Here is a 27,203-nt window from a genome sequence, read left to right on the forward strand (position 1 = left end):
TTTCCTAAACATTGGTTAACATCAGGTTGTGATATCAGCTGCCCAAACTCAAAAAGCTTCTAGACACAGCTAATATTTTACTGTATATCAATTCAACAATTCACAGAGGAAGGTGTAGAGTAAAAGAAGCAGAGATGCCACTTTCTCCTCCCACAACAAAACAGATTATGATGCAATGCAGCAGACTGTGTCTTGGTTAAAGGGTGAGGCTCTTTGTCTGTTTGCCTTTATTATGCCATGTTATACTCATATTACTATGATGTTAAAACTATTCTCAGGGCGCTGTAGAACGACACTCTGGGAAATAACAGTCTCAAGTAGCTGAGGCAGCTGAATAACCTACAAAATGTAAACAGTTTCACTTTATATTAACCCCAGGGGGGCTGATGATATAAGTCAAAAGGATCCAAGTCTTTGCTGAGTTGGAGGCCACTTTAACTGTTTGGCATTATTTACTCACAGTATGAGAGAAGTGCAAGCTGCATCTCCTGATGTATGAAGTCACTGGACATTTGGAAAATATTGGAGATTTCCTGGGGTTACTGTTTGGCTTTTAGAGCTTTTCTTTGGAATAGGACTGCAACTAATAATTATTTACATTATCAATTAATATCATGATTTGTTTTATCACTTAGTCCAGAAAATGCTAGAAAATGGTGAAAAACACCCTCAGCAATTGCTTGTTTTGTCCAGCCATCAGTCCAAAATTGTACAACGATATAAAACAGAGAAAAAGCAAATACTCACATGTGAGAAGCTGGAAATAACAAATGTTTGGGACCTAATGATGATGATTATTTCCATTATTGGATTAATCATTTGGTCGATAAAATGTCATAAAATTGTAAGAAATTCTCCTCACAATTTCCCAGAGCCCAAGTTAACATCCAAGACCAAAATATAATCGGTTTCATCTCATGAAAGACAGAATTGAATGGCATTTCTGCTTGAAATATAATTATTGATTGTCAATTAATTTAATCATTTTAAGCTCTAAAAGCAATAATCAACTATCAAAATAGTTGGCAATTAATCTTGTTTATCATCTAACCTTTTCACTATTACTACAAAGTCTAAACTCAAGGTGTTTACATCTAATTCAACTTTATATTGACAGAAGTTTTCATTTCACACAAAGGTTCATTTATTTGTGTAAGTTTGTGCTTCACAGATGTCTGAGACCCAACTTAAATGTAGAAAGGTGTTTTAGAATAGAAAGCTAAAATAACCTCTTCTAACACAACCCAGAAGACACCTGTGAGTTCACAGTACGAGTTAGATAAACCGGCTTTCCACCCATCTTTACTGCTCAGAAATAAGCAAAGAGAAGCACAACACAGAGAAACAAGTTAGCGAGACATGACACACTGGGGGAAGGAGGGGTGGTTTGTAAAATGTTTTTACAACACTGGACAAGCACAACACACAAAGACACACAGTCCATATTAGGGGAAATGGTTTAATTTGGAGACAGAGGCAAAGAAACACACCACACATGAACAAACATTGACCAAAAAAGAACACAGAGTCTTTCGGCTACACACTCCGCTATGGGAAAAAACAGAAAACTCTACACAGGTAAAAAGCAAGGCTCAAACTAAACAGATAGTTAACTCTTCAACTAAGACAATTATCCACACAAGTTTGTCGAAATTCTGATGACCATTAAACTATGTGGACGGCACAAATACTAACATGAAACTTACCACGATTTAGAGGATCCCAACCCCCCCGAAACTGAAACTGATTAACGAAGTGAGGAGACATGTAGAGATCGAAGTAAAATCAAAATCAGGCATCTTTTTTTTCTTTTTCTTTTTTAAAGAGACAAAAAAAACAAAACAACAAAAAAAAAAATTGCTTGACACCACCAAGAGGCCAAACTCCAGACCTGGTCAAGGCGAGGCCACATTGAGAGGCCAGACAATTTTTTTTTCCAATATAGATTTTTTTCCTTTAATTTCCAATATAAAAAGCTTCACTGGTACAAAATACATATGAACAACCAGTTGTAGAAATTGGAAAGCCTGTGTATGTCTTTTTTTTCTCTTTTTCAAATCCCACCCAGTTTCAAAAAATTGATATTGACTGAACAGAAAAAACTACTGTATGTATAATACAGATCACATCAAGATGCACCCACTTTGGCTTTCATCAAGACAAGATAAAACATCTATTAAATTATTGGTGGAACATGAACAAAGTCCTACCGATTATCAGACAAGAAAATAACACAAGAAAAGATTTTTTTTTCTCCTCTCTTTTCTTTTGGATCAAGACAATATCTATAGAGATGCAAAGCTACCACACTGTCAAAAAATAGCACTTCAGAATATGAAAACAGAATAAAGAAAGTGATTGTTAGAGCTTGAACGGGATTTGTGATGGAAGCCCCTGAAGTGAGTCAAGTTCCTGTTGGGACTGCTGTGGACTGTACATTGTGCTTTTTTATTCATTCACAGTAACACTTCACCATACACTGCATATCGCCACACATCTGCAATCATTTCAGTGTTTGACACACACTTATCATTTCAAGATCTTATCAACATGGCACCCAAGTTTGTTTTACTGGGGTTTTATCTCGTTTTATGACTTTATTGAATTCAAAACTCCCTAACACGTCCGACCACCAATCATTTGTATCGCAAAGTGTTACAGTACATGTGTTCACACTCACTAAGAAAGAGGTTTAACCTTCAAATGTATAGGGAAGTTTATTGTTTATCTACATTTTTTTTAACCAACTGTTCAAATTGAGTACATCACAATACACATTTACCAATAACTCAACACACAGAGTGGAGGGGGAGGGGAAGAAGGGGGGCAAGAGCAGGTGACAAGAGCTTTCATGACACTGGCATAAATAGACAAAAAAGGCGAACTGCAGCAATCTAAACCAAGGCCTAATAAGGATGTGTAGGCAGTTTCTAGACGTATATATGGCACTTTGAATATTGTATTGCATTTGGATAGAAAAAACACACTGTAAAAAGCACATGCCCATATTAAAAAGTGAAATCAGTGGTACCTTGAAAATTTGGGGATTATAATCACACACACACAACATTCTGCAAAAGTGATTAGCTCCCACAATTGTGCTTAACGTTTCCTTACAAAACACTTTCCCACGAGCACTATTTCAAATTTGGTACCTTTTTTGTTTTTATTTTTTGGAATATTTATGCATTTTGAGAAAGGAGAAAGAAAATCCTAACTGAAAAAGGTCAAATGGTGACAATTGTGCATTTTGTGTCGTAATCCTGTGTGAGTGTCTAGTTTCACACACAAAAAAAGCCCCTGAGTTGACAACTCTTTAGCGCCATCAGGTACGCAGTTTTAGGGAACCCTTCTTTGGGGGTGAAGTGGTTATTTTACCAGGGCTGTCTCAACAACTTGTAGTACAACAGACAAAATACCACCCCGGTAAAAAAAAGTGTAAACTTTGTGCTGAAAAAATGGAATGTATTTGTAAACCATCACTATTGTGGTGGATTTAGTAGTATTAATGTGCATCGTGTACGACTGAAACATGATACTGGAAGTCACTTAAAAGAACTATCAGCAAAAAACTAACATAAAAAAGCAAGTGTGTGTGTGTGTGTGTGTCTATAAAATGTGCAGAGACCCACAGGCCGTGTGTTGTGTCCAAGTGATCTCTTCTTCAGGGGCTCCCACATTCGCAATCACAAAGTGTTTTGTGTCATGGTGTGTGCGTGCGTGTGTGTGTAAAGAAAACTAGGTAATATTACAGGAAAAAATGTGTGAATTCAAAAAACACTGAGTTTGACACATGGGCACTTTAACAACAACAACAAAAAAAAAGACATTGTCTGGCATCTGTATGACTAACAGACATTGTAAAACACGAGGCATCCAAACTAAACCAAAGTGAAACATCCATGAATTAAATTATTAATGAGAAATTCACAGAAAGTCAACAAGACGTACCGTGGAAGTTGAACACTAAATCTTTCTTTAACGCAGGGGGGAAAAAATTAAGTCTACATTACCGTGACCCTTAAAACAAAAAGTACTTTTTCCCCAGAAGTTGAAATTACAATTAATAGAGGAATTTTTGACTTAAAGTGTGTTTTTAATTTACTAGAAATTACCCTCAAACGGTCACGCTGATCAAACTGATTTTTAGTCCTCTTTAAAAATGTAGTACACTGAAGACCCCCCCCCCCCCCCCGACACAGATGACATTACAACATAATCTACAAAAAAACCCAAAGTTTTGCCTGGGTTCTGTTAGTTAAACTTCTATAGATTCAATGGTATAAAATATAGGTAATCTAAGTGTGCATTTAAACCACAGATTGTCTATTTGTGAATCAGTTCTAAAAAAGTTGACTCATGTAGGTAGTCATTTCTCTAAACAGAGCAAATGTACCCTTTATTGTGCCATCAATAGTTCAAAAAAAGGTAAATACACTGGATATTTTTGTAAATGAAAAAGGAAATATATTTTTAAATAGCCTTGGTGTAAATCGTCACACTGCCTGCAAAATGTAGAGATCTTTACAGAGCACTGAGAGGGGTTTTACTCGTCAGACTTTCAAAAAGGTGTTGGAAAGTGGTCTGTAGCATGTTTTTTTAATAAGAAGCCAACATATTGCTAATGGCACCAAAAAGCACAGCTGTGTGCCAATCCCTGTATTCAACTTTCAAGTGAACTTTACTGAGAGAGGTAAAAAGAAAACATAAAAAAAACATTTCTAAATTAAAAATAAGAAATCCCACAGGTTTTTAAAACATTCGCAAAAAAAAGAAAAATTGGCAAAAAGAAAAAAAGGTGTCTTAAATGAATTCAACGCAGGTAAGTTTTCACATTGATTTGCTTGACCTCTCTCCCACCTGTCACATTTCTATACAGAAAAAAAACTAACAAAAACCAAAAAAGAATATACATGCAGAAAAATCAGGTTGAGCTAAGGTCAAGGGTCAGTGGGTGGCCAGGTATTGGTCAGGCGAGCTTAGAGAGACATCACAGACAATGGTGGGATGATGAGGCCAGGAGTTTGGCTTGGCTTTCAACATCATGAAGACATGCTAGGCTAATGATGAGCAAACAGGCATGGAGATTTGTTCTAAAAAAGGAACAAAAACACGAAAGGAAGAGAGAGAGGGAGAGAGAGAGAGAGAGAAGACAAAGAGGAGAGAAGAGAAAGTTAGGGCCACAGCACAAGAATCGTTTAGCCATGAGGCACAAAAACCAACAAAAACAATGCCAATCACCACATACAATAAGGACAGAGCGGTAAACATTTCCCCCCTCCCCCCCCCCCCCCCCCGACACACAAAAACAATACATAGATTTAAGGAAGTGACACCACCAGGACATATGGCAGAGACTCCAACATGCACAAACTGTATACTTAGCACCCAAAGAGATCCATCTAGAGCCAGTCCCCTTGTGGGAGACTTGGAGGATGGATGGAATGACTGGAAGAGGTTGTTAATAGAGAAAAGAGCGAGGTAGCCTAGCTCAACATGGCTTAGATAATGAGAGAAAGGAGTGGGAGACAGAAAAAGGAGAGATGAGGGGGAGCAAAGACTGAAGAATTTAGAGTGCAAGATTTTTACATTAAGAATGACGAACGAACGAATGAGAAGGACTACATGTAAAAAACCAAACACAGGTTGAAGCTCTGGGCTCGGGGGTTTACGTGGCCTGGCTTCAGCCCTTCAACACAACAACTGATCCTTAGTCAACCCGTCTAGCTTGACCTGAAGGCAATGAAATGGCATGGAAACACACCTGATGCTCTCCACTAATTACAGTGACACAAAATACCTCCAGCGAACACTGACTCCAGTGATAGTCATAAATAATCATATACATTAAAATATTTAATGCGACTCAAATTACATGATAAAACCGCAGGAATGAAATACAGTAAAATGTGGAAAGATCATTGCAACCATTTTTTTAGGAATAGAGTGAGTCTCCCTCCTGTGGTGGGCTCCTTTCCCCCTGCCCCACTGAGTCTCTGCTGTGGTGACCTTGGCTGGAGGGTGAACTTACCCTAGCAGTGCTAGCATTAGAGCTGGGGAGGGGGGGAGGCCCCGGGGCTAGGATCAGTAGGGTTTGCTGTCGTTCTTGGAGCGCTTCAGCTGAACCTTCAGCCTCTTCATTCCGATCTGGAAACCATTCATGGCCTGGATGGCAGCTTGCGCAGACACAGGATTGTCATAGCTGACGAACCCTGAGAACAAAATGGTGGACAACACATGTTACATACATTTCAAGAGCAACTTACACCCTGTTTCAACTTGACCAGGGATAATATGTAGCAACTTCAACCGTCTGTGGCGGTAAGAAAGAAATGACTTCACAAGACTGACAGCTGACTTCTGTTTTTATGTGACTTTACAGGGAGGTGTTGCCCAGACTGAAGTTAAGGCGACATTGCCTTGTACTTCAAGGGCATGGTGTACAAGGAAAGCCATAGTAATGAATACTTAAGACTAGGACCAGAAACAATTGATAGTATAATTAAGTTACTGAACATATACACCTGGTCGGCCTACTTCCTCAACAGTAAATAAAACATTAACCGATAAAATACAATGATGATTATTTTGAAAAGCTGGATCTTTTATTCATTACAGCTGCCTATATGGGACATCTGGCTGGTCTGTGTTATGATGTGCAATATTGCACTCATTTTACATTAAATACATTCAAAAACATTTACAGTTTCACCTGTAATGAAAACAACCTTCTCTCTAGTCATCTTTTGACGATTAAAACAAAAGACACAAATATAACTGATCAATTTAAGACAGAAAATATTTCTGTGTCTACATTAATGCTTTAACATAATACTTAAACTATTAAATTAATTACATATTTCAAAATCATTAAAGCTACAAGGTAAAATTTAACCAATTAAAGTTGTGCAAACATAAGAACACGTGTTCTACATTTCAGAGACTGCTTCAGAGGCCAGTGGTGCCAATAAACTTACCAAAGCACTTGCTCAGATTGGTCTGTTTGTCAATGAAGACTTTGGCAGAGACCACATTTCCAAAAGGCATAAACATCTGCAGAAGATCCTGGTCCCCAAACTCCTGGGGCAGGTGGTAGATGAACAGGTTGGCACCCTCTGGCCCTACTCCATTTGGTAAGAAAACCAGAAACTCAAATTAGATACAAATTTAGACGTACAAACCATTAGTTCATTATAAAGTTAATCTTATTTAAAAAACAGATGAAAAATTAAGCTAGTGTGGGCTAAGGATCTGCTCACCTTCCTTCTGGCTGCCAGCCATGCTCTGCTGCAGGAGAGACTGGCCGTAGAGGGAGGGCAGGGCGGAGGCTGTGTACTGCTGCATCCCTGAGTAGGCCTGGGTCAGAGCGTCCATGGAGCTGGCTGCTGACCCGTTGGCCATGGAGGCTGCCAGGCCTCCATTCATGGCCCCCATACCTGTAAAACAGAACATGTTAAAGGTTTTTGGCCACCAGGGGGCAGAAAAACTAACTTTTACATACAACACTTGACTGTTAACACTTTCCCAGAGGGGTAAATTATTCAATATGTTTATTACTGAGGTCGTAGATAGTGGTGGTGTGGTACTGGACTGCATTATATTGATGTTTGTAAATAGGGTGGGCAAAACATTAGAAATACCTCTCAATATAATGTAGTCCAGTTAATCACCAATGCAAACCTCAATAATAAACGTGTAGTTCCATTATTTTTCCACTCAGAACTGATTATTATTAATTATTATCTTTGTAAAATGTATAATTTATAGCTGAGCTGTATTGGATTGCATTAGATTTTAGGTAATAAAGTGGCCACTGGGTGTATGCTTAACGTGCAAGCTGACGATCACTTATTTACACATCCAGCAGCAACAGAGCAACATGAGCTTGCAGTCCATGAAACAAAAACTCCAAAACAGAGAGCTTTTTAAATATTTCTGCTCCTAGTGGTAGAAATTGCTTAATGCAACTTTGAAGATAGTGTGCAACTGTTAGCAACTATGTGAATTTCTTTTAGCTTTTATCCAGCTATCAAAAAGGGGCATTCTCACCACTGACGCTGCTGGTGAGAGCGTTGAGGTTGAGGCCCATAGAGGTCCCAGTGAGACCCTGCAGGGTACCCAGAGATGCCAAGGTGTTCATGGCGGCACCTGCGCTGGACCCTGCTGTTGAACCGGCTGTTGAAAGACACAATAAAAAGGACATATGGGTTACCACAGGGGTGACTTGCTCACGTTCAAAGCACCACATATCACTCTAAACTGGCATCTCTACCACAAATTGTTATGGTTATGAGAGGATGACACAGCAGTGAGGGGGCAGTTAAAAATCTGTCTCTTAACGAGAAGAGGTCATTACAGCAGCAGCAATATGCTAAACTCTGACAGATGGAGCCAATGTATATTTACACAGATTAAAAGGGAAATGGGGGCTCTCATAAAATTTTATATGCGGGTGATTAACTCCCATAAAATAAATGAGGGATGGCTGAAGGCCGTTAAGCAAATAGTGTATGAGGGAGGTTTGCAGAGCAGTCAGTAGGTACCATCGCAGCAGGAGGCTTAACTGTGAAAATGTATGTTTATCTCAATGGGTGAGGAATTTAGATTTAGATTGAATACCTGTGAAGATAAACTACGATAACGGACAGCTGAATTAAGCAATTACGACCAAACAAGGTCAAAAACTAAGCAAGCAAAACACATCCATAAACTAGTAGTAAAATAACCATGATTATAATCACAGCCATGAGGTTTTGAGTGTTTCATGCTGTATGTACAATACATACTACAAATTCAGCTCATGTTAGTTTAATTACCTGGACTGGCCAGGGCTCCTAGGGCTCCACTGTTTGCAGTCAGGGCGCTGGTGGATGTCGGGCTGCCAGAACTCTGGGCTGCAGCCGCAGCAGCAGCTAATGTGGCCAAGTTCTGCAGCTGAAGGGGGTTCACACCTGCTGTGAAAACAAGAGACAGAGGTGATTATCAAAGACTTTCAAAATCTATGCTCAAGTTCTCGCAAACAAATGCCTTTCAAATAAGTCTTAGAGGGTGCGAACTTCTCCAGCATGCAAACATAGAGAACGCATCTTTCAGCCCCCTCTATATTATACTGTCTGGATACAACATGGCATTCTTGCAATCAATCTAGCTGCTTTTCATTCACTCTTATTGGAATCTGACCCATCCTTAGAAAGTTATTTTTCATCATCTTTATTCGCCTGAAGCATTGTTTTGTTTTTACTTATATATCTGGTCACTTTGGCATTATTGTATTTTATTAATCCCAATGGGAAAATGCAAAACCTGCACCACTATACTTATGGTGTGTGCCATTTCTTGCTTTCCCTTCACAGGTCTATTGCTTTTTAATTTGACCAAGTCATGGTTATGTGCTGCATGTTTGTCTTTATGCAGCCTGCACAGGCCCAGAATAACAGCACTGATTGAAAGATTAATGTGATTTACTGCAGTTAAAACCATGTGGGTGTAGAGCACTGAGTCACAAGGTTGGTGACATGAAAAGTGTTGGCTTGTTCATTTATGGACGACTTAAGAACAGTGGTTTTGACAAATGAAAAGATGAACTTACCTCCTAGCCTCTGAATATTATTGAAACTGCCTTGGTTACTAGTAGATGTGGCCTGCTGGAGCAACTGTTGAGGACAAAGAAAGAAAGACTGAATGCAAGAATCTAAAGGGGCACATACAATTAGGTCTTAACTGATTTGATGAGCTAAGCTCTTTAAAAAATGTAATAACAATTCCAAGAAAGTTTACAAAGGTTTGAGGTCTACGAGGCTATTGTAGATAATGTACACAAAATGGCTGCATTTCCATCCACAGCAGTCACTGCTTAACAAACAGCAGGTAAACAAAACAGGATCACCTGACAATATAATTCAACACAAAACAAAATATCCCTGAGAATGTGGTCTGCTCGTACATGAACATAAACACGTTGCAATATAACAACCAATACAAAACCACTAACTACATCCTCAGAAATTAAGATCACTCAACACCTCTCTACCATCTGACTCCATCTACACAGATGAATATATTACAAACTTCACACACACGTGTATAATGTATTGCCTTGTAAGTATTAGTTGATATTGTCAAGTAGTTCTGGTTTTCTTTCTACACATGTGCAAATCAAGAGGCCTGTATAGTCAACATACAGCAGAAACTAAACTAACCAACTGTGCCATGATAATACATGAGCAATTGTGCAGCTCAGCAGGGCTGCATGTTTGATTAACACTTACAGCCAGGTACTGCGGTGTGAGGGTCCCCAGGCCGGCCAGGTTTCCCCAGGTGGAGGCGCTGTTGAGCTGCTGAATCTGCTGTACTAGCTGCTGCTGCAGGCGCCGCTGCTCCTTATCTCTCTGTGTGTCAGCAAACTTCACCACCAAAGGTGAGGAACAGCCCTGAAGCAGTGAATGGGTCAGAAATGTTAGACCAATCCAGAAGCAGATTGAAGAATCCACACTTTATTTCATCAATGCAAGAACACAATCATTGCAAGGAATTTCTCAATAAAAAAGGGGGGTGGGGTATCATCTAGGCCTCAAGACAGTTTTTTTTATGCCTGTTGCATTCATATCAAAGCTAACACACAGAGAGGACATCTGCCATGCATAGCTGAGCCACATTCCAAAAAGGGGCACAGGACAATGCTGCAGACAGTGAATCTTTTTAGCACTCTGAGGAACTGAATTTAGTCCACGGACAAGCAGACAACAGATGGAGACAACACTTAAAAAACAGACACACATTCAAACGAGGATATGTCAGCAGACATTAACAAGAAAAACGCATTACAATACACGCAATCTCACAAACACAGTCACATACTGTTCAGACAGACGCATGGACACGAGGCATGCGGTGCAAAAGTATTTTGAGAGTTGAGAGCCATAGAGGGAACAGGCTGGACAGGGAAAATGGCTTCTGCACCAGCAGCACCTCCCATGACAGCTGAGAATTGGTGAGGTTATGATATGGGGAGAAATAGGTGGCACCACCACTGGGGCCTGTGTTTAATCTGGTAGGAGGAGTGTTATGTTTGGTTGGGCTCCTAATTAGACTTGGTCTGATGCTTCACTGGGGAGCCTCTGACCTGCTAGCTGTCATATTATTGCTGCTCCACTTCCACAAAGACACCATTGGCTACACGATGACATGGACCCAGTTTTTGAAGATATCTAATAGGGTAGCTGCTCCAGTCTAGGTTAATTCTTTGTTAACCTATATTTGATGATGTGGGCTCTTTTCCCTGTGGTCCAAAATAAAGATTGATTATGGCAGACTGTTATGGCTAGCCTCTAAAGTATTATCAGAATCAATAAATGAGATGCATTTAGTTCAGCCCAAAATTAGAGATGACAGCAATTCTCGTTGGGTCCTGTTAACTCCGGATTCAGCAGCTATGCGAGAGGCAATGTTTCAAGTTTTATTCAATTATTTTGCAGACGACAATGTAATTTTGTAATTAGCAAGAGTGGTTTTGGAAATGACTCATGCTCTGTGATGAATGGACGCCATCTGCTCGGACAGGTTCTTCATCTTTCCAACACAAGGGGGCAGCAGAATGTATGGGGGGGGGAGGGGGGAAATGAGAAATAGGTGCTAAGGGGTACAGTACCTCCATAGTCTGAGAGTGATGCATGGTTTTGATTGCATTCTGTGCCATTGCCCTGGTAGCAAATGTGACAAACGCACAGCCTGTAGGGGGGGAACAATAGGAGAGGGGGGGTAGGGGGAGGGAGGGACAAGAAGAAACAAAACAAGACAAAAGGTTTGGACAACTCGTTATGAACCCCAAAAAAACACATTACAGTACAAAGAATGGCAACTCCCAAGCACACAGAACCACCCTCACTGGTTAGCACACAGAGAAAGAAACACAACAAGGAGAACAGTAACACGTGTCACATGAGCACAGTGATCGACGGATTAAATTGCCACCCAGAGAGGCTTGACTATGTGGTGTCATGGTGAAACAGTCAACGTGATTATATACACATAAAATGCACACATAAAAATACACACTGAAAAGGCTTTGATTTGCTAAAATATGCAAGATCTGCAAACATCAAAAGGGTATTACGGTCCATTTCAAATTGTGGTTGCATTGCGTACATTAACTATATAAAAAGAGCAGAAAATTCATGGCCATCATCAACATGAGAGCCTTGTGCTGCCTGCTATCTGGGGATTTATGCAGTAGAGAGCTATGTAGGAGATGCGACAACAGGCTAATTCCAGCCTTTGTAGAGTGTGATGAAGGAGGCGGTAGAGGAGGAGCTGAGCCGAGCCGCCTGCCAGCTGAGCCCACGAACACCAGCAGCCAGCGGTTGCCAAGGCGACGGGCCATTGTGCTGGACAGCGAGTGCAGTGGCCCTTCACTGTGAGATGTGGAGGCTGAGTGTAACAGCGACAGAAGGATAGACTATGGGGATGGACTGGGTGCCACTGGAGGTGAATAGCACTTGATTTGGGGGTGGAGGGGGTTGAAATGTAGAAGTAAGGAGGGGCCTGTATAAATACTTGATGAGAATATACTCATACTCGGCTACGCTGAAGGTGGCGGCTGTGAGGCCAAGAACACTGTGCCTATGCTGAAAGCACACCTACCTCTGCTCTGACCATCTGGTCCCCGGAGAATTCGGCACTCTTCGATCTGTCCGAAAGACGAGAACATCATTCTGATCTCGTTCTCGCCATATTTCTTTGAAACCATTCCGATGAAGAGTTTTCTGTCTTCTACCGCTGCAGATGGATGAAAAGAGAACAGCTATTCAGTTAAACCCAAACCATTATGGAGCTATGAAAGCGGCAATTACATCAGCCGCTAAATCATGCACCTCTTTTTCTTGTTCAAGCTCTCTCCTTTTCATGCTGCCACCCCCCCCCCCTCAGGTGCCAGCCTCTTGTACAAATCTCTGCAACTTGCAGCTTTGTTTTCCTCAGTGTCTACTTCTCTAGACAGATGACTGTATCATCCATTTGTGCACTTCTCCAGATCCTCTGTACCTGCTCTACTCTTCTCCCCTTGGTGCCTTTTAAAGCCCTTAATCCTCCTAACCCCTGACACTATATAGAAATTGTGTATTGCTGCACATTCCCTGAACCAAGTCATTCTCAGGCCATCATTTTGGCATTAAATAGAGACACAATCCAGCCCCTGACTTCTTTTAAAATCTCACATCACATTTGTCTTGGCTGAATCTTTCTCCTCTAAGGTTTTTCCTCAAAAGACATCGTCTCTGTAACGTCGAAACCTTTGTTTGCTGCCTGCATGTCACATGAATCCACTTACCACTTGTTTTCTCACTGTCAGCGGGTTTCATCTGGATAGGATGATGCATCTGGAAAAAAAGGGGGAGAGAAATGGTTAACAAAGCATGTGTCACCATTATAAACTATGCAGGTGCTTGGCCTCGTTATCTCTCATAACAAGAGTCTCATATCTTCACACTCATCCCCCCGCCTATTTTCAAGTATTTCTCTCTGCCTCTTGTTTTGCTCTCTCACTCTAAGACCATCATCCCTCACCACTGCCAGATTCAGGAGAAGTGTCTATGAGTTGATGGAAGGGATCAAATTCTCCAGTATCCAATTTCACTTCTCGCTGTATTGTGGACTTGTGATTGAACTTATCGATTCTTCCTGTCAACATCCCTCATCTTCTTTAGAACAATTTTACGGGAGATGGTTGACAAGCAAGCCAGTTCTGTATTGCTTTCAAATGTACAGCCATTTTTAGTTGGTACACTTCTTTAACCCGCTATACACCATTATTTTACGTACAAACAGAATGAGGTGTGGCGAATCTGAGCTGTAAAAATAAGATCAAATTTGAGTCAGCCTAAAATCTGTGAACATAACACTCTTTCTCAAGCTGTGTTCATTATTTGAGAAAGTGGATGCAGAACAACTGCTTTAGGATCTGCCATTTCATGCCATTTAATGAACACTTCTGTGAACTTCAAGTGAATATATTTTTAGCACATTTACCTGCCATGTGACATGAAAGAGAGGAAATAAATCTAGCCGTGAGATGCCGGAGCGGGTTGTGCTTATGAAAAGTGGTGGGTTTGTTTTTGACAAGCACTAAAGAGAAGCAGACAGATGGCCTGCTCAGTATGGGTACTGGCTAGCGTCACTGACCAAGGAGAGCAAGGCACAGAAGGGAGAGACAACAGGGAAACAAGCTTTTCCACTGTCATGCAAACCAAACTCAGTCACCTGCAGTCAATGCCAGGACCAGTATGACCGGGTATTGGGATTTGCGAGCTGAGCTGTTAGACCACACTTTATTTAAAATGTCTGGCTGATTGATAGTCCTCCAGTGAAGAGAGCTAGGCCTGTATGCTCAGCCTGCAACACTCATTTATCAACCCGGTTCAATATTTACCTGTAACCTCACTGACAGTGGCTCCTTTTCCAATAGACTGAGCTATTGATTTAATTGACGGCAGGAGTTGTTTGGTATAGATTTAATTGATTGGAAGGAGAGTAATTTAGAACGATGTACAGGCAGGGCAGACTTGTAGAGGTTTAACAAGCACTTGCACTTATTCCAGTTCATTGGGCTTTAATCTCTCTAGATAAATCAGGTAAGGAATTAAGAGACCACACTCGCTCTCACCAGGCTTCATTGTTAAAAGAAAAAAAAAAACTTCCTCTTGCCTCCTTTTATACCTCCAACTTTGAGAAATAAAAATGTAGATGTGCATCAATGATTCATGAAGACAAGCATTAATAATTTGTTCCACTTTGTGGCTATCAGGTCCTGTGCCTCAGTGAATAATCTGCTGCCTGGTCAAGCACGCTTTACCTGATACCTGCATGTGTGTGAGCATGTGTGTTGGGTCAGCTGGCTTATCAATTCAGGTGTGTTGAGGTTCAGAGTGGTCCTCGGTAAGGTGTTAGTGCATAGTGGGGGCTGAGATATTTCTCAGGCCAGACAGGTGCTCAGTGAGCCGAGAGCTCATTATTGGCCAGCACACAGCTCACAGCCTGCACCAGGGATGTAGAGGGGCTCAAGCAGCTAAAAGCAGCCCATACTGTGCTTACTCACCCCACTTAAGGTCTTTATGTTGTGCAGTGCATTCTGGGCCTCCAGTGCAGCTTTTCTTGTATAAAAAGTTACAAAACAGCATCCTGCAGAGAGAGAAAAACAGGGACAAACAATGGGCGGGGGGGGGGGGGGGGGACAAAAACAGCATTAAAAACACAGTGCATACAGACAGTAAATGTAATATCACAACTGCTGCAGAGAAGGAAAGAAGCTAAATGGACAAGAGTTTGTTCTTCGCATATCACATGTTAGAAACATGTGACAGGATATTCTTAGCGCCAACTGTTAGATGGTGCACACAGCTCATGTAGGAGCTCGCAGCGAGGACACTAAAGTAACGAGATAGTTGAAGGCTGTTGTGTGACATGGCCATAGAGATGACCACTGGGTTAGATAGCCGTCAGGAGGCACTGATGCACAGCCTGCAGGTCAGCACAGCACGGGCAAGCCAGGGCACAGTACCAACACATCAACAAATCAGAGAGAGTGGTGTCGCATTACATAAGAATCCAATCACATACAAACATACATACAGGAGGCATGAAAACAGCACAAAGAGACAAGAGGGAGCAGGAGTGAGAGCAAAGAAGAGGAAACATGGGGAGGGAAGAGGTGGTGGGGGAGGGGATGAAGAAAAGAAGAGCGGGAGAGGAAAAAAAAAAAGCCTCTCATCCTTCCGTCCCAGCAGACCGCCAGTGGCGTTCCAGCCTGTCAGTTTCACTGGGCTGGGGAAGTGGAGCACTGCAGCGTCTCTGACCTACATAGTGTGTATTATGCTGTTACTGGAGCTCCCAGGCCGCGGGGAGGGCTGTTGAACTCTAATATGCATCGAGCTGCTCTCTTCCCTCTCCCTCTCTCTCACAACCAGCTGAGCTCTCTCTTTCTCTGCTGCTTAGCCCTGCCTCCGATTTACTGGAGCTAAATAAACCATCCAGAGAAGCGTGATAGTTATCAGATGATTTTTTCATGACCTGCAGTAGACGTGACCTAAAAAACAAATCGCAAATCTGATGGCTCCTCAATAGATCTGTTGCAAAGTAAACAACCAAAATGGAAGTGGGATTACAGCCATTTCAACGAACAAATCAAACAAAAGTGAGATTGATGACAGAGGAAGGGGGTGAAGGGTGTATTATCTGCCATGCAAATAAACATAAGCCAGATATCATCAGGCCATCGTGCTTTTATAAAACTGCCCCCACTTCTCCCACTAGGAGCCCACTGGGAAAGGAGGACGACAGTGAAATTGATGAGTGAGGGGGTGCCACTGCATCATATTCACCTCACACAGGCTGGGTGAGCCAAAGACCGCTGTGATCAGGCCTGATTATCTATTAGAATACATTAACATTGCATTAACATGTCAATAGGCCATCACAGCTGACACTCAGCATAGAACAGGGGAGGGCTCTGCTAAAAAAAAAGGGGGCTTTGAACTCGTCAGCCTCCCAATGAACTGCTCAGTGTTGGCTGTATATCTATATACAGACGGCATAATAAGCACCCTGGAGATTTTCTGGTATACCTTTAAACATACTCCAGCTTATCTGGCATTGTTGGATGTGGGCACATCTTTGTAAAAAAAGATCATGTGAATCAACCGTAGTCCTGCTGGCCATGACACACTAAAGGCTCTTTTGACCAAATAGTTACAGTGTCGTGAGGAGCCCTAGGAACTAAACCGAGATCTGAATCAGGAACTAGAGGTTGCTTTATGCGGATTCCAGGAAGATTAAGAAATTAAAATGATACCGCAAACCAGTTACAAGACACATTTTTTTGAATGTGACAAGTCGTTATGTTGTTCTTTGTTATTTACTGCTGCAAGACTGACGTTTGAATGGATGCTGCAAAAAAAGGACCAAAAGGGAAACTATAAAACGCCAGAAAGGCAAGATGTCTGACTCAAAGTAATAGCGTTACTGTCAGCACATCTTTCACTTGGAAAATAGGAAAGGGCCGAGGAAAAAAATGAGGATAGGCTGCACTAAATGGGTAAATTCACTTATTCACCAGTCTGAGCAGCCATATAGGCAACACTCTCTCTGAAACTGCCTCCACCAACAATTTTACAGACTTGATCAGCAGCTTATAAGAGCTGAATAATGCCAATGGATCTGGACACACCTCAAAAACTACGTGTGACGGATGGCCAGAGACCTTTAATGACAGCCAAACAGCTCTGGACGGTTTGGTCCGGCTTGGTGAAACCACCGCTAGCATAAAACGGGCTCCATTTAGACAAAGACAGACAGAGTCCAGCATCAGACAGGGTCCCACCACATTAAAACCAGAGAGTGGATTAATGACTTTAGCCATAGTGAGTCATCCAACAATCAAGGGAATTGGAACTGAAATTTGGGTGGCGTCGTAAACCCAGGACAGTTACATCAGGGAAACTGTCGTTTACTTTGTTCACCTGCAGTTAGTTACAGGAGACTGAGCACTTCCAGTGGCACTTTGCAGCTCTCTGCAGACAGCAGGCTTCCACTTCATCGTCTCCTCTAATTGCAACCTAAACTGAATCGCTCAACTCGAGCACCATTTCTATGGTGAGCGCATCGATAGATGTCTTAATGGAAAATTGCAGTTCTATAACACTTCCTTCATACAATGCTGCTTTTGAACCAACCAACATAAAGTAAAAAGAAAAAAACATTTCTATAATGCAGGGTTATGGAGAAAACAAGTTATTTTCTTAACCCTGGAACAAAAGACGATTGAATCATCTCACCTGTAAGCACAAACACAGCTGCATTGCGTGTGGAGACAAGCAATTCTGTGCATTGCCTAAGGGGATTGTGCTGAAATGTGACGGTAGATGATGTGGCAATAACAGGGCTTTGTGTATTGTGCTTGACCACTAAAAACCAGCCAAATACAGGTAGAGGACAACGGTGGCCATATAATAATAAATGTTTCTTTGTGCTTCTGGCCACTGGCAGGTAACCAACCAATATTTAGATGTGCCCATTTATTATGGGCATAATTAACAATTTATTTTATTATTACATTAAACATATTTCATTCTAACATGTACCAAATTACATTGTTAACCTAAAATGTCTGCTTACATACAAGAACCCAAATTAAATGGTAAGAGGCAAGCAGCTGTACAAAATAATGGATTATCAATTGTGTATTTTGTGTTAATCCAACTGATTAATAAACAAATAACTCAACTCTAAATCTAGAAAAAACTAAATTTTAGCATTCAACAACCTTTGAGGCATGGTAGAACAATCATTAAAATCATTTGGAGCCCTGATCTTACCTTTGCTCTGAGGGGGATTCTGGGTGCGATCACGGAGGATGTTGATCTGGTGCACAGCTCCGAAGGGCTCAAAAAGCTCTTTTAGTTCCGTTTCTGACCAGGAGCGCGGGATCTGTCCCACAAACATCTTGATGGAGTCTGGGTCTGGCTGGTCCAAGTGCTCCAGCGACCCGTTCATCTTGCTGCCGTTGCCGTTGCTAAGAGAAACCCCCAAAAATCTGTTATTAGTATACTAGGGTCTGAACAAAATTCATTTTGTAAGTTTAAATCGGTTATCATATTTACAGGAAGTTCACTGCGGACGGACCAATTAGGCAACAAGGATTACAGGATGACTCAACACCTTGATATCAAAAACAACGTGACAATACTTTGGGTTTGACGCTTTTGCACAAATATTTATGTAAACAGAAGGGGAAATGGTCTGCAACGACAAGATATCGTTCCATTTCATCCATTTTAGATGATAATAGTCACAATAATACTGAAACAAGTAGATTGAGCAGATCTGAAAAATGTAAAGTTAAGTAATGTAGGTCTGTCAGCAAGTAAAAAACACCAAAGTGTGTTACAGTGTTCACCAAATTAAGAGAGCATTTCCCAGGTATACTCACAGGAGAATTTTCATTTTATCTGCTTTAGTTTAGCCAATTTCCTTTGTAAATGCATGGTTTCGCTATTATACTTAATTAAAACAATTCCCATTTAAGAAATGTGCCAGTCTTTGCTGATGGGTGGACAACCATTATTTAAACACACTGTAAATCACCAATTCATTTTAACAAACTGTATCGTTTCACACAATCGAGTACTTTGTTGGTAACGTGCTGTTCCAAACTATTGTCGGAAAGATTTACAATGTCTTCGTCTCCAAAAACAGCTAAATCAACACAATAAAACATTGTTTTGGAAAGCAGTTTCATAACCATTTTAAACCAATTGTGATTCTTTGGGCAGCAGGACGGTAAGAGTAGTAATAGCTTGGATTTAAGCAATACACATAATATCAATTCAAAGTGACATCATTTTAATAACCACAGGAAGACAGATAAATAAAGCTACATATACTCCTTTTAAAAACCCAAATGCTTCCAAATAACTCTTTATTAGCTTGTTTGTTAATGGAATAGGCCTGCATAGAATAATCAAAGAAAACTGAAATCAGGCTAAATTGTGATTTATTAGATGGGCTAGACTTTGTGTCTCTAAGATTAGTTCTGAAAAAACAGTGCGCTTTGATTGTCATTAATATATTAAGAAAATGTCAACAAAGGATTCAAATGATTTATAGAGCACTAAATCATTGGCACTGTGACTATTTGTGTATGTGTAGACTTAAGTAGATGCTGAAACAATATATTGTTTACAATAATGGATGGTGTAATAACTCTGAATTGCACAGTCAACAACATATCGAGCAAACAATCTGGGTTGTAGTAGCGCAATGATGGAGAAGAGTGAAATACTAAAATTGTGCCATTTCCCTTTGAGGCAAGCCTTAGGGACAGAGAATCAATACCCACCAGTCTACCTACGACTACAGCACCTTTGTCTCACTCACATACAAACATTTGCTAACAGGACTGGAGGTGCTGAATACCAAGAATGAGATCGGAGCTACAGCCATCCACGGGTGTCAAGGCACTGAAATCACGTTAAGCGTGAAGCATCACTCCCAATACACAATGTAGTTCCACAGAGGATCAAGAAGGGCCACGGACCACATGTACAACACAAAAAGTGTAGACGACGGAACAAAAGACATTAGTCTGGTGCGCCCACACAAACACACACCCCTACCAAAATTCTTAAAACAACATTGTAAAAGCGAGACTGACAAAAAGATAAACTAACATGAAAACAATTTTACACACAGACCTTTGGACGCGAGCCATCCATCTCTTACAAATTGAGCCCAGCCGTTCAGCAGAAACACCAAACTCCTTTAGGGACTTAAATGACATGCTAACAAATCACACGTCGATTCTTGTTCTTCTGAAATCCAACTCCACACCTCAGTATAAATTTTTTTTGTTTCCTGGAGGCTGTCAATACATTCGAATGATGACATATAACCAGAAAAAAAGCTCCAGTGAAACAAAAGCCTCTCTCCACCAAAAAAGGGGTGAGGGACCCCCCCCTCCCACCAGCTCCGACAGCTAAATGAAAACAGCACTGTAGAGCTCTAAACCTCCAAGAATCGCTGATTAACAGACAGAGATTTTGCGGTACATCTCCTCCTCAGGCGCTTTGGCGATGGTACAGAGAGTAACCTACAGCTTCTTCACCACAGCAGGGGAACAATCACATATTGTTCCCCCATGCTGGAGAACACTATTCACCGTTCCTCTACAGCACAATGGGCCAAGTCAGAGAGATGCTTTGGAACACATCGAAGGCTACGTCTGCTAAGGCTACAGCACTGGTGGGTGACACCATTTATCCCGTTTTGCCAGTGGCTCTCCAACGCCATTTTGCTGAGGGCCCTTAGATGAAATCTCACTGTACAAACAGCAAACCTCACTTTTTTGTGTGACAGCATTCAAAAAACATGAAGGCTCCTTAACATTCATTAAACTCTCAAGCCCCCTACAGCTGTGCATTGTCTATTCAGCTTAAGAGACTGCTGAGGAGAGATGTAACTGCAAGAATACATTGTTTAGTCTTGCTATCCACCCACACAAAAATGACAGTTTTAATTACTGAAAAATGTCTATATGTCATACATTTATATTCCTCAAGAAACTTGAGTAATTCATCATTGATTCAAATTGTTTACTTCAAAGTACTACATCATGGACTGATATTGTACAGTAGACGAGTACACAGACGGTAAGCACCGTCACACAAAGCTGTATTGACCACGAGTTGAAAGTGAAGGAAAGTGAAGAGCAAGAACAGACAGGAAGGTAAATAAATGCCAAAAACTATACCAACTTTGGGAGCATTTCAAGTTTAAAAAGGGCCCATGCTGCTGCACCAGCCTTAAAGAAATTGACAATTTTGGGAAATAAGCTTATTTGGTTTCTTGCCGATGCCAATGCCACTCTCATATCTGTAGGCCAGTTAGCTTAACTTAGCACAAAGACTGGAAATAGGGGGAAATAGCTAGCCTGGCTCTGTCCGAAGGTTACAAAATCCATCCATCAGCACCTCTGAACCTCAGGAAGTTACCAAGGACTAGTCCGTCTTCTTATATAACTCATGGCAAGAAACCAAATAAGCGCATTTCCCAAAATGTCGAGCCATTGCTTTAAAAAAGGGCCTGCAATTAACTATGGCTAGCCCAGCTAGCTTAGCTACCACAAAGGTGACAGCTGCCTACGAGGATCAGTATCTGCCAGTAGTCAGTTTTAAGTTGCACCTGCTGATAGAAGGTAGCATCTATGAGTGGAACTTGAGTGTCAAGCTGTTTAAGCGCAATAATGTTATGTCAATACAGCAGTGGCAATATGCCAATGCAAAGCTGCTAACACACGCCTTCAACAACACATTGTCAACTGTTTTCCCATGGGTTAGTTCTTCTGTAGAAATAAGTTTGAATGAAAACTGTTCATTGAGGTCAGAGTAACCAGGAAATTACTGATTTAGGAAAGACCCGTTGAAAGAACTGCATTCACCTCTCTTGTATTGGGGTGACACCAGAAATCTCAAGATGGTTTGATACCACTGGGGGCAAGTGACAAAATGTTTAATATTTTTTAACAAAGCCTGCATTACAGTTAAGTTATAACATTTTGTCAATTATTTGACTATTCCAGCTGAGTTAAATCAACAGCAAAGACCGCTATCTGCTTGACCACTGTAGCCACATATGCAACCTTTTCCCCTCACTGATTGCATCAGTCACCCCTACTTCAGATTAAATATTAGATTAAAGCGCAAACAGACATCCAAAAATGTTGGCACATTATTGATAAGGGCACAGACTCAAAAATACTATAATTGATTCTGTCAGTACTACCCAGCTTTGCTCCCTACACCACCCAGCAGAGTGCTCCCTGGGAGTAGTGATGTAGTCTTTTGCTGAGCTTCCACAGACAGCCCCGTGATGTGGCAGCTCATCAAGCTCCAAGACACCCTGCAGCAGCTGACAAGTCATTCAGAGCCAAAGCCACGACAGTTGCATGCTTACTGCTGCACCACCCATAAAAACAGGTGATTTATCTGGACCATGTGTCTGTCCTGTTGGTGAGCTCTGACCGCGCAAGTATGCCAGCGACACCTTTGCTGTGCCCATAATAGAAACCCAGCCAATTTGCCTAGTAATGCACATGATTTTGAAAGCTCAGCGTTGTGTGTTTGGACGCTACTTATCCCGAAACCATCAGGGGTCACAGCAGCAACACATGTCACATGATTTCGTTTGGTCACTACTACTGAAAAATAAAAGTCCTGCTATAAATGTATTTGTATCATTACTAGCTATTTATTAATGTTAGTTGGCTCTTGTAATGTCAATTAAACTATCACAGGGTTGCTCTGATTAAAATATTGATCAAACAAGTCTTGTTAGGGCAATAAAGCATAATGCTGAGTCTCTTCCTGTTTTGAGTAATGGACTGAAACGTTTTTGCCTTGGGCTGTTTTGGCAACCGGCAGCACACTGCTGTCATGCTTTATTGGGGATAAAAAAAAGTCAAAGTTCACATCGACACACACGTAATGCTTCTGAGAAAAGAGGAAAATCAGTCAACTGAAACAGCTGTTTGCTAGTAATACCCTCAAAAAAATCATGAGTTGCTTTTTCTTTCAGGAAACCAATGGCCTTATAAGCTGATTCAACAAGAAACAGAATGCCTCTAATGCCTTGGTAATGTCTTTGACAGCTGTCAAATAGAACATAAAGGCTCCCTCTTCTAGCTCCATCTATTTTCGCCACTACTACAAAAAAAAAAAGGCAGAATATTCTTATACAGGTTGAATAAGGTTTCACAAGCTTGGTGTAAAAATATCCTCCTGACAGGTTTGAAGTTGTTACTTCAAAACTGGTCACAGAAAACAGCAGCAGGACTTAAAGAATGTTTGCTGCAGGACCCGTGAGCAAGAATCACTCAAAACTTGTGAACCAGGTTTGAAACAACAAATGACAACCAACAGTGGATGTCGCTTGAGGCCAGAAAGCAGAAGTATGAGGACTTTGCATTATTTGATTTCCATACCAAGTGGTCGACCCTAATCAGCATTTTGTGGCTCTGATGAGACGTTATTAAAATATTTTCCTCCTGGCATTAACTCCAATTTGGCTAAATATGGCCTAATTTCATTGTTGAATTTCCCCTGATGAAGACAGACATGTTCAATCAGCCTCTGAATGGGCCGCACGTTAACAGACGGCCAGCATCTGATGACAAGGCCCGCCCCATTAGCTCCATAATCACACCAAGTGTCCCTGCCAGTTATGGATGACGTTGCTAAAGTAAAGCTTGTGTGAACGAACAGTCAAACACCCAACTAAATAAACTCTGCTCACACTTCTGTCAGTGTCAGGTGGAGCATGAATTTAAATCTTCAGGTGGAGCTTCCCCGGAACAGGCAAGAGCCTTACAAATGCATCTCGAATGAAGAGACAAACAGCTCACTAAAAGCAGCAATTACACTTGATTACGTTGACAGAGTGTGCTTACTGCCCTGGCTTACTCGGTCATCCATTATCCTAACCTAACCTGTGATAGGTAACAGAACATCTTTAATTAATACAAAACTCTCCTTACTAAACATGCAGTTTTTTCTTTCAGTTTATGCTTACAAACATCACACGGTTTCTATGGCTGTGTGCAAAATAACTCCCTCATTCACTACATCCTATATTATAGACACTACCTAGTTTACACTATAGGGAGTTTTGACATTCAAATGAAATTGCAGATATTCATATTATACACTATATAGTATATAATTAGTGATTTGCTGCACAGCCTACAACTGTGCAGACGCTTTGAGCTCCACAAAAGGCATCAATCCAAGAGAGAGGTTCTCTTGTTGTCACATCCCCTCAATCCAACCAATTACTGCTACTCTTGACTTGTCCACTCATGAAGTGCTTTTTCAACCAAACAGCTGATTCCACTTCATGTGGACTGCAGACAGACTTCTAGGTCACACGCATGCTGACCTGAAAAGTGCGTAATCTTGAAAACATTATGCTAAATGGTATCCAAGAATAGAATCATACGCTTATACCATAGCTTAGTTTTACTGCTGTAACATACCTCTAGTGTAGACTTTGTTAATAACGAAACAGCCACACACTACTGATAATTTCATGGACATGGTGAGGCCATCTGTTCTTATGTAACCCTGTCCTACAATATCTTTTGTTTGCGAAGCTTGCAGAGGAATTTGCTCAACCTTCGATCACACCACCCCACATAGGGGACGTGATTATGAGCGTTCCAAGGCTGCAAATGTAGCTTCAGGACCGCCAGTCTTGTAATTATGGTCGCGCCAAGCTAGCAGCAGGAGCAGAGAAACAGGTGACAGCCAGATCAGATCCCTCCTACACTTGGCCTTCAACATCTGGCTGCATGGCACTCTCCCACCACCGCCGCCGCCACCCTCACAGTGAGGGGAGAGAACAGAACAGCTGGCCCGAGCAGCCCCCGGACCCTGTGCCAAGATCCTACACTTCGCACAGATCAACAGCTCCCCGGCCACAACAAAAGGGATCCCTGTGACGCTTAGCTTACTGACATAGCACTACGGCTGTGTTGGCTGCCAAAGGATCACGCTTAAGCCCTGGTAGTCACTCTCACTGTCAACAATCAGAGGGATAAATCAATCAAATACAGCTGGGGAAAGATCTAATCACCACCTCACTGTCCCCATGTCCCACAGATGGGATAATCTTCAAAATATCATTCAGAAATGTGAAATATTATTTTCTTAATTTGGGATTATAATCAAAAATGGTAGGGATGCAACAAATCTCCATTAACAGTTAATCAGCCAATTATTTTCTCAATTAAATCGACCAACTGTTTGGTCTACAAAGCAAAATTTGGTAAAATACAAGGGTAAAGGATCAAAAATACAGGTCAAGATCCGAGCTTGAAGCCATTCATACCAACCACAAATAAATTTAATAACAAAGCTACAAAGAATGGTTTGAAGAAACACCCTTACAAAATAACAGTTTGATCGTGACATTTCCTTAAGTCCAAGACAATGAAATCGAAAGGACTAGGCCCATTTTGCTGCAAAATAAAGATAGCACAGCTGAAAGAGCAAACATTTAAATTTTAAACAGTCGTGTAAAAGCAAGCTGCGGTTTTAGAAATGTTTTTGTCAAATAAGATTAGCTGTTATGTCGAGAGGACAGTGTTATAATATGGACCTCTGTGCTTTGTGAATGTCTTTTCTCCCTTGTTTACGTGCCCTGTCACAAGATTTCCATTAATGGCTCAATAATGTAGCAAACCACGTGTTTTCTGCCGTTAAGTAAGCACTCTACATTCAACATGGACGGGAGCACCAGTGCCTGTGAGCGGAAGCTAACGATGTTAGCTAGCTCGATTGCTAGCAGAGAGACAGGGAGGGACTGGGAGTGCGCCAAGCAAGCCGAGCTGATAGCCCGTGTATTGCCTACAAACAAGCTTCACGTACGCTGTGGAGATTTACAACAAAAAACAAACCGATATTTAGGTGGCAACAAAATATATTATTGGCAAACTTTTCGCCAACTTCACACGGAAACTCTTCTCAACGAACTTCCCTTTAAACCGTTGATAAGTGGACTGTTGTAACACCTACCGTTTCGATCGAGCTCGCGTAAACTTGTTCAGTAGCAAGTAACTAACTGAAGCACCAAACAAGAGGGTGGTGCTGTGTTTGAACAAGTAAAGTAAAACAAATAGACACCCTGTACTGTTGTTTTTAAAGGCTAATCGATGCTGTTTTTCTAGACTGATACCGAAACGTGTGTTCTCCGGAAGCACATGTCACTTGACTATTGTAGCGCGCCTAGTCTCCGACACCGTCGCTAGCTAATTGCGTTTTCTTCCAGTCACTTCGAGTAATACGTGTTGGCCCAGAAGGTGTGTGCTCGGCCGTAGTTAAGCGTGGTGTTACATTTACTCAACCGACTTTTGTGGTGGTTACATCCATTATTATCTAAGTTAGACAAACTACTTCAACTCCAGGTGAGCGTGCCGTCACTGTTCGTATGATTAGCAACGTTAGCATCCCAGTTGCCAGTTAAGCTAACGTTAGCTAACTCCCAACTCGCCCTGACCGGTGTTGTTTGCCTCGTCTCTTTAAAAAAAAAACACCCACAAATGTTTGCGTTGCTGACGGAGAGAGGTGGTAACGCAGCGGATAACGATAGTAAGGTTACTTACATTGTGTCGCTCGAAGTCATTAACCGACTTTCGGCCAGAGGGTGGAAATCCAGGTTGTACGTCGAAGTCATGCTCAAAACAACGTCTATCTAACAATGAGAAGCGACGTCCGCTCACTCGCAAGAGGCTCAACTCCGGCGAGACGGCGACAAGACGAAGCAGAACAGGTGCAGGGAGGGGGCGTCTTCTTCAAAACTGCATGAGAGAGAGGGAGAGAGAGGGCACCGATACCCGCCTTATTCCTTCCTCCTAATTTCGCTCTCGTCCCCGATTGAAATAAATTCAGGCAAGCCGCTGTCACACTGCACAGCGAGCTGCAGCAAACCAGAGGCGTGGCCTCTTCAACAAAAGTCTGAAACCATGCTGCCTGCTGCTGCTGCTCAGCAAGCCTCACAGCGCTTCTAGCCCATGTAAAATGACTGTAATGTCCCTATAGGGACTGGCGCGTGGTGTTCTATAGAGAATTTACTGACCTATTTGTAGTTCATGATGTTTTATCTGC

The 27,203-nt window shown here is 41.5% G+C and overlaps 1 protein-coding gene across 1 annotated transcript; it reads right to left on the reverse strand.

Annotated features, from left to right (window-relative positions):
- Nucleotides 1-4,371: 4,371 nt before the first annotated feature.
- On the reverse strand, nt 4,372-26,893 carry LOC139286948 (CUGBP Elav-like family member 2). Its single transcript, XM_070907896.1, has 14 exons — nt 26,702-26,893; nt 18,363-18,559; nt 15,089-15,171; nt 13,325-13,373; nt 12,640-12,774; nt 11,648-11,727; nt 10,269-10,430; nt 9,590-9,653; nt 8,817-8,951; nt 8,050-8,175; nt 7,260-7,436; nt 6,978-7,121; nt 6,032-6,212; nt 4,372-5,093 (listed from the first exon to the last, which is right to left on the reverse strand). The coding sequence occupies exons 1-13, from the start codon at nt 26,770-26,772 to the stop codon at nt 6,085-6,087; spliced, it is 1,551 nt and encodes a 516-aa protein (XP_070763997.1). The 5' UTR covers nt 26,773-26,893; the 3' UTR covers nt 4,372-5,093; nt 6,032-6,084.
- Nucleotides 26,894-27,203: the final 310 nt, after the last annotated feature.

This window comes from Enoplosus armatus, chromosome 6 (genome assembly GCF_043641665.1).
Source record: "Enoplosus armatus isolate fEnoArm2 chromosome 6, fEnoArm2.hap1, whole genome shotgun sequence".
NCBI classification, from domain to species: domain Eukaryota; kingdom Metazoa; phylum Chordata; class Actinopteri; order Centrarchiformes; family Enoplosidae; genus Enoplosus; species Enoplosus armatus.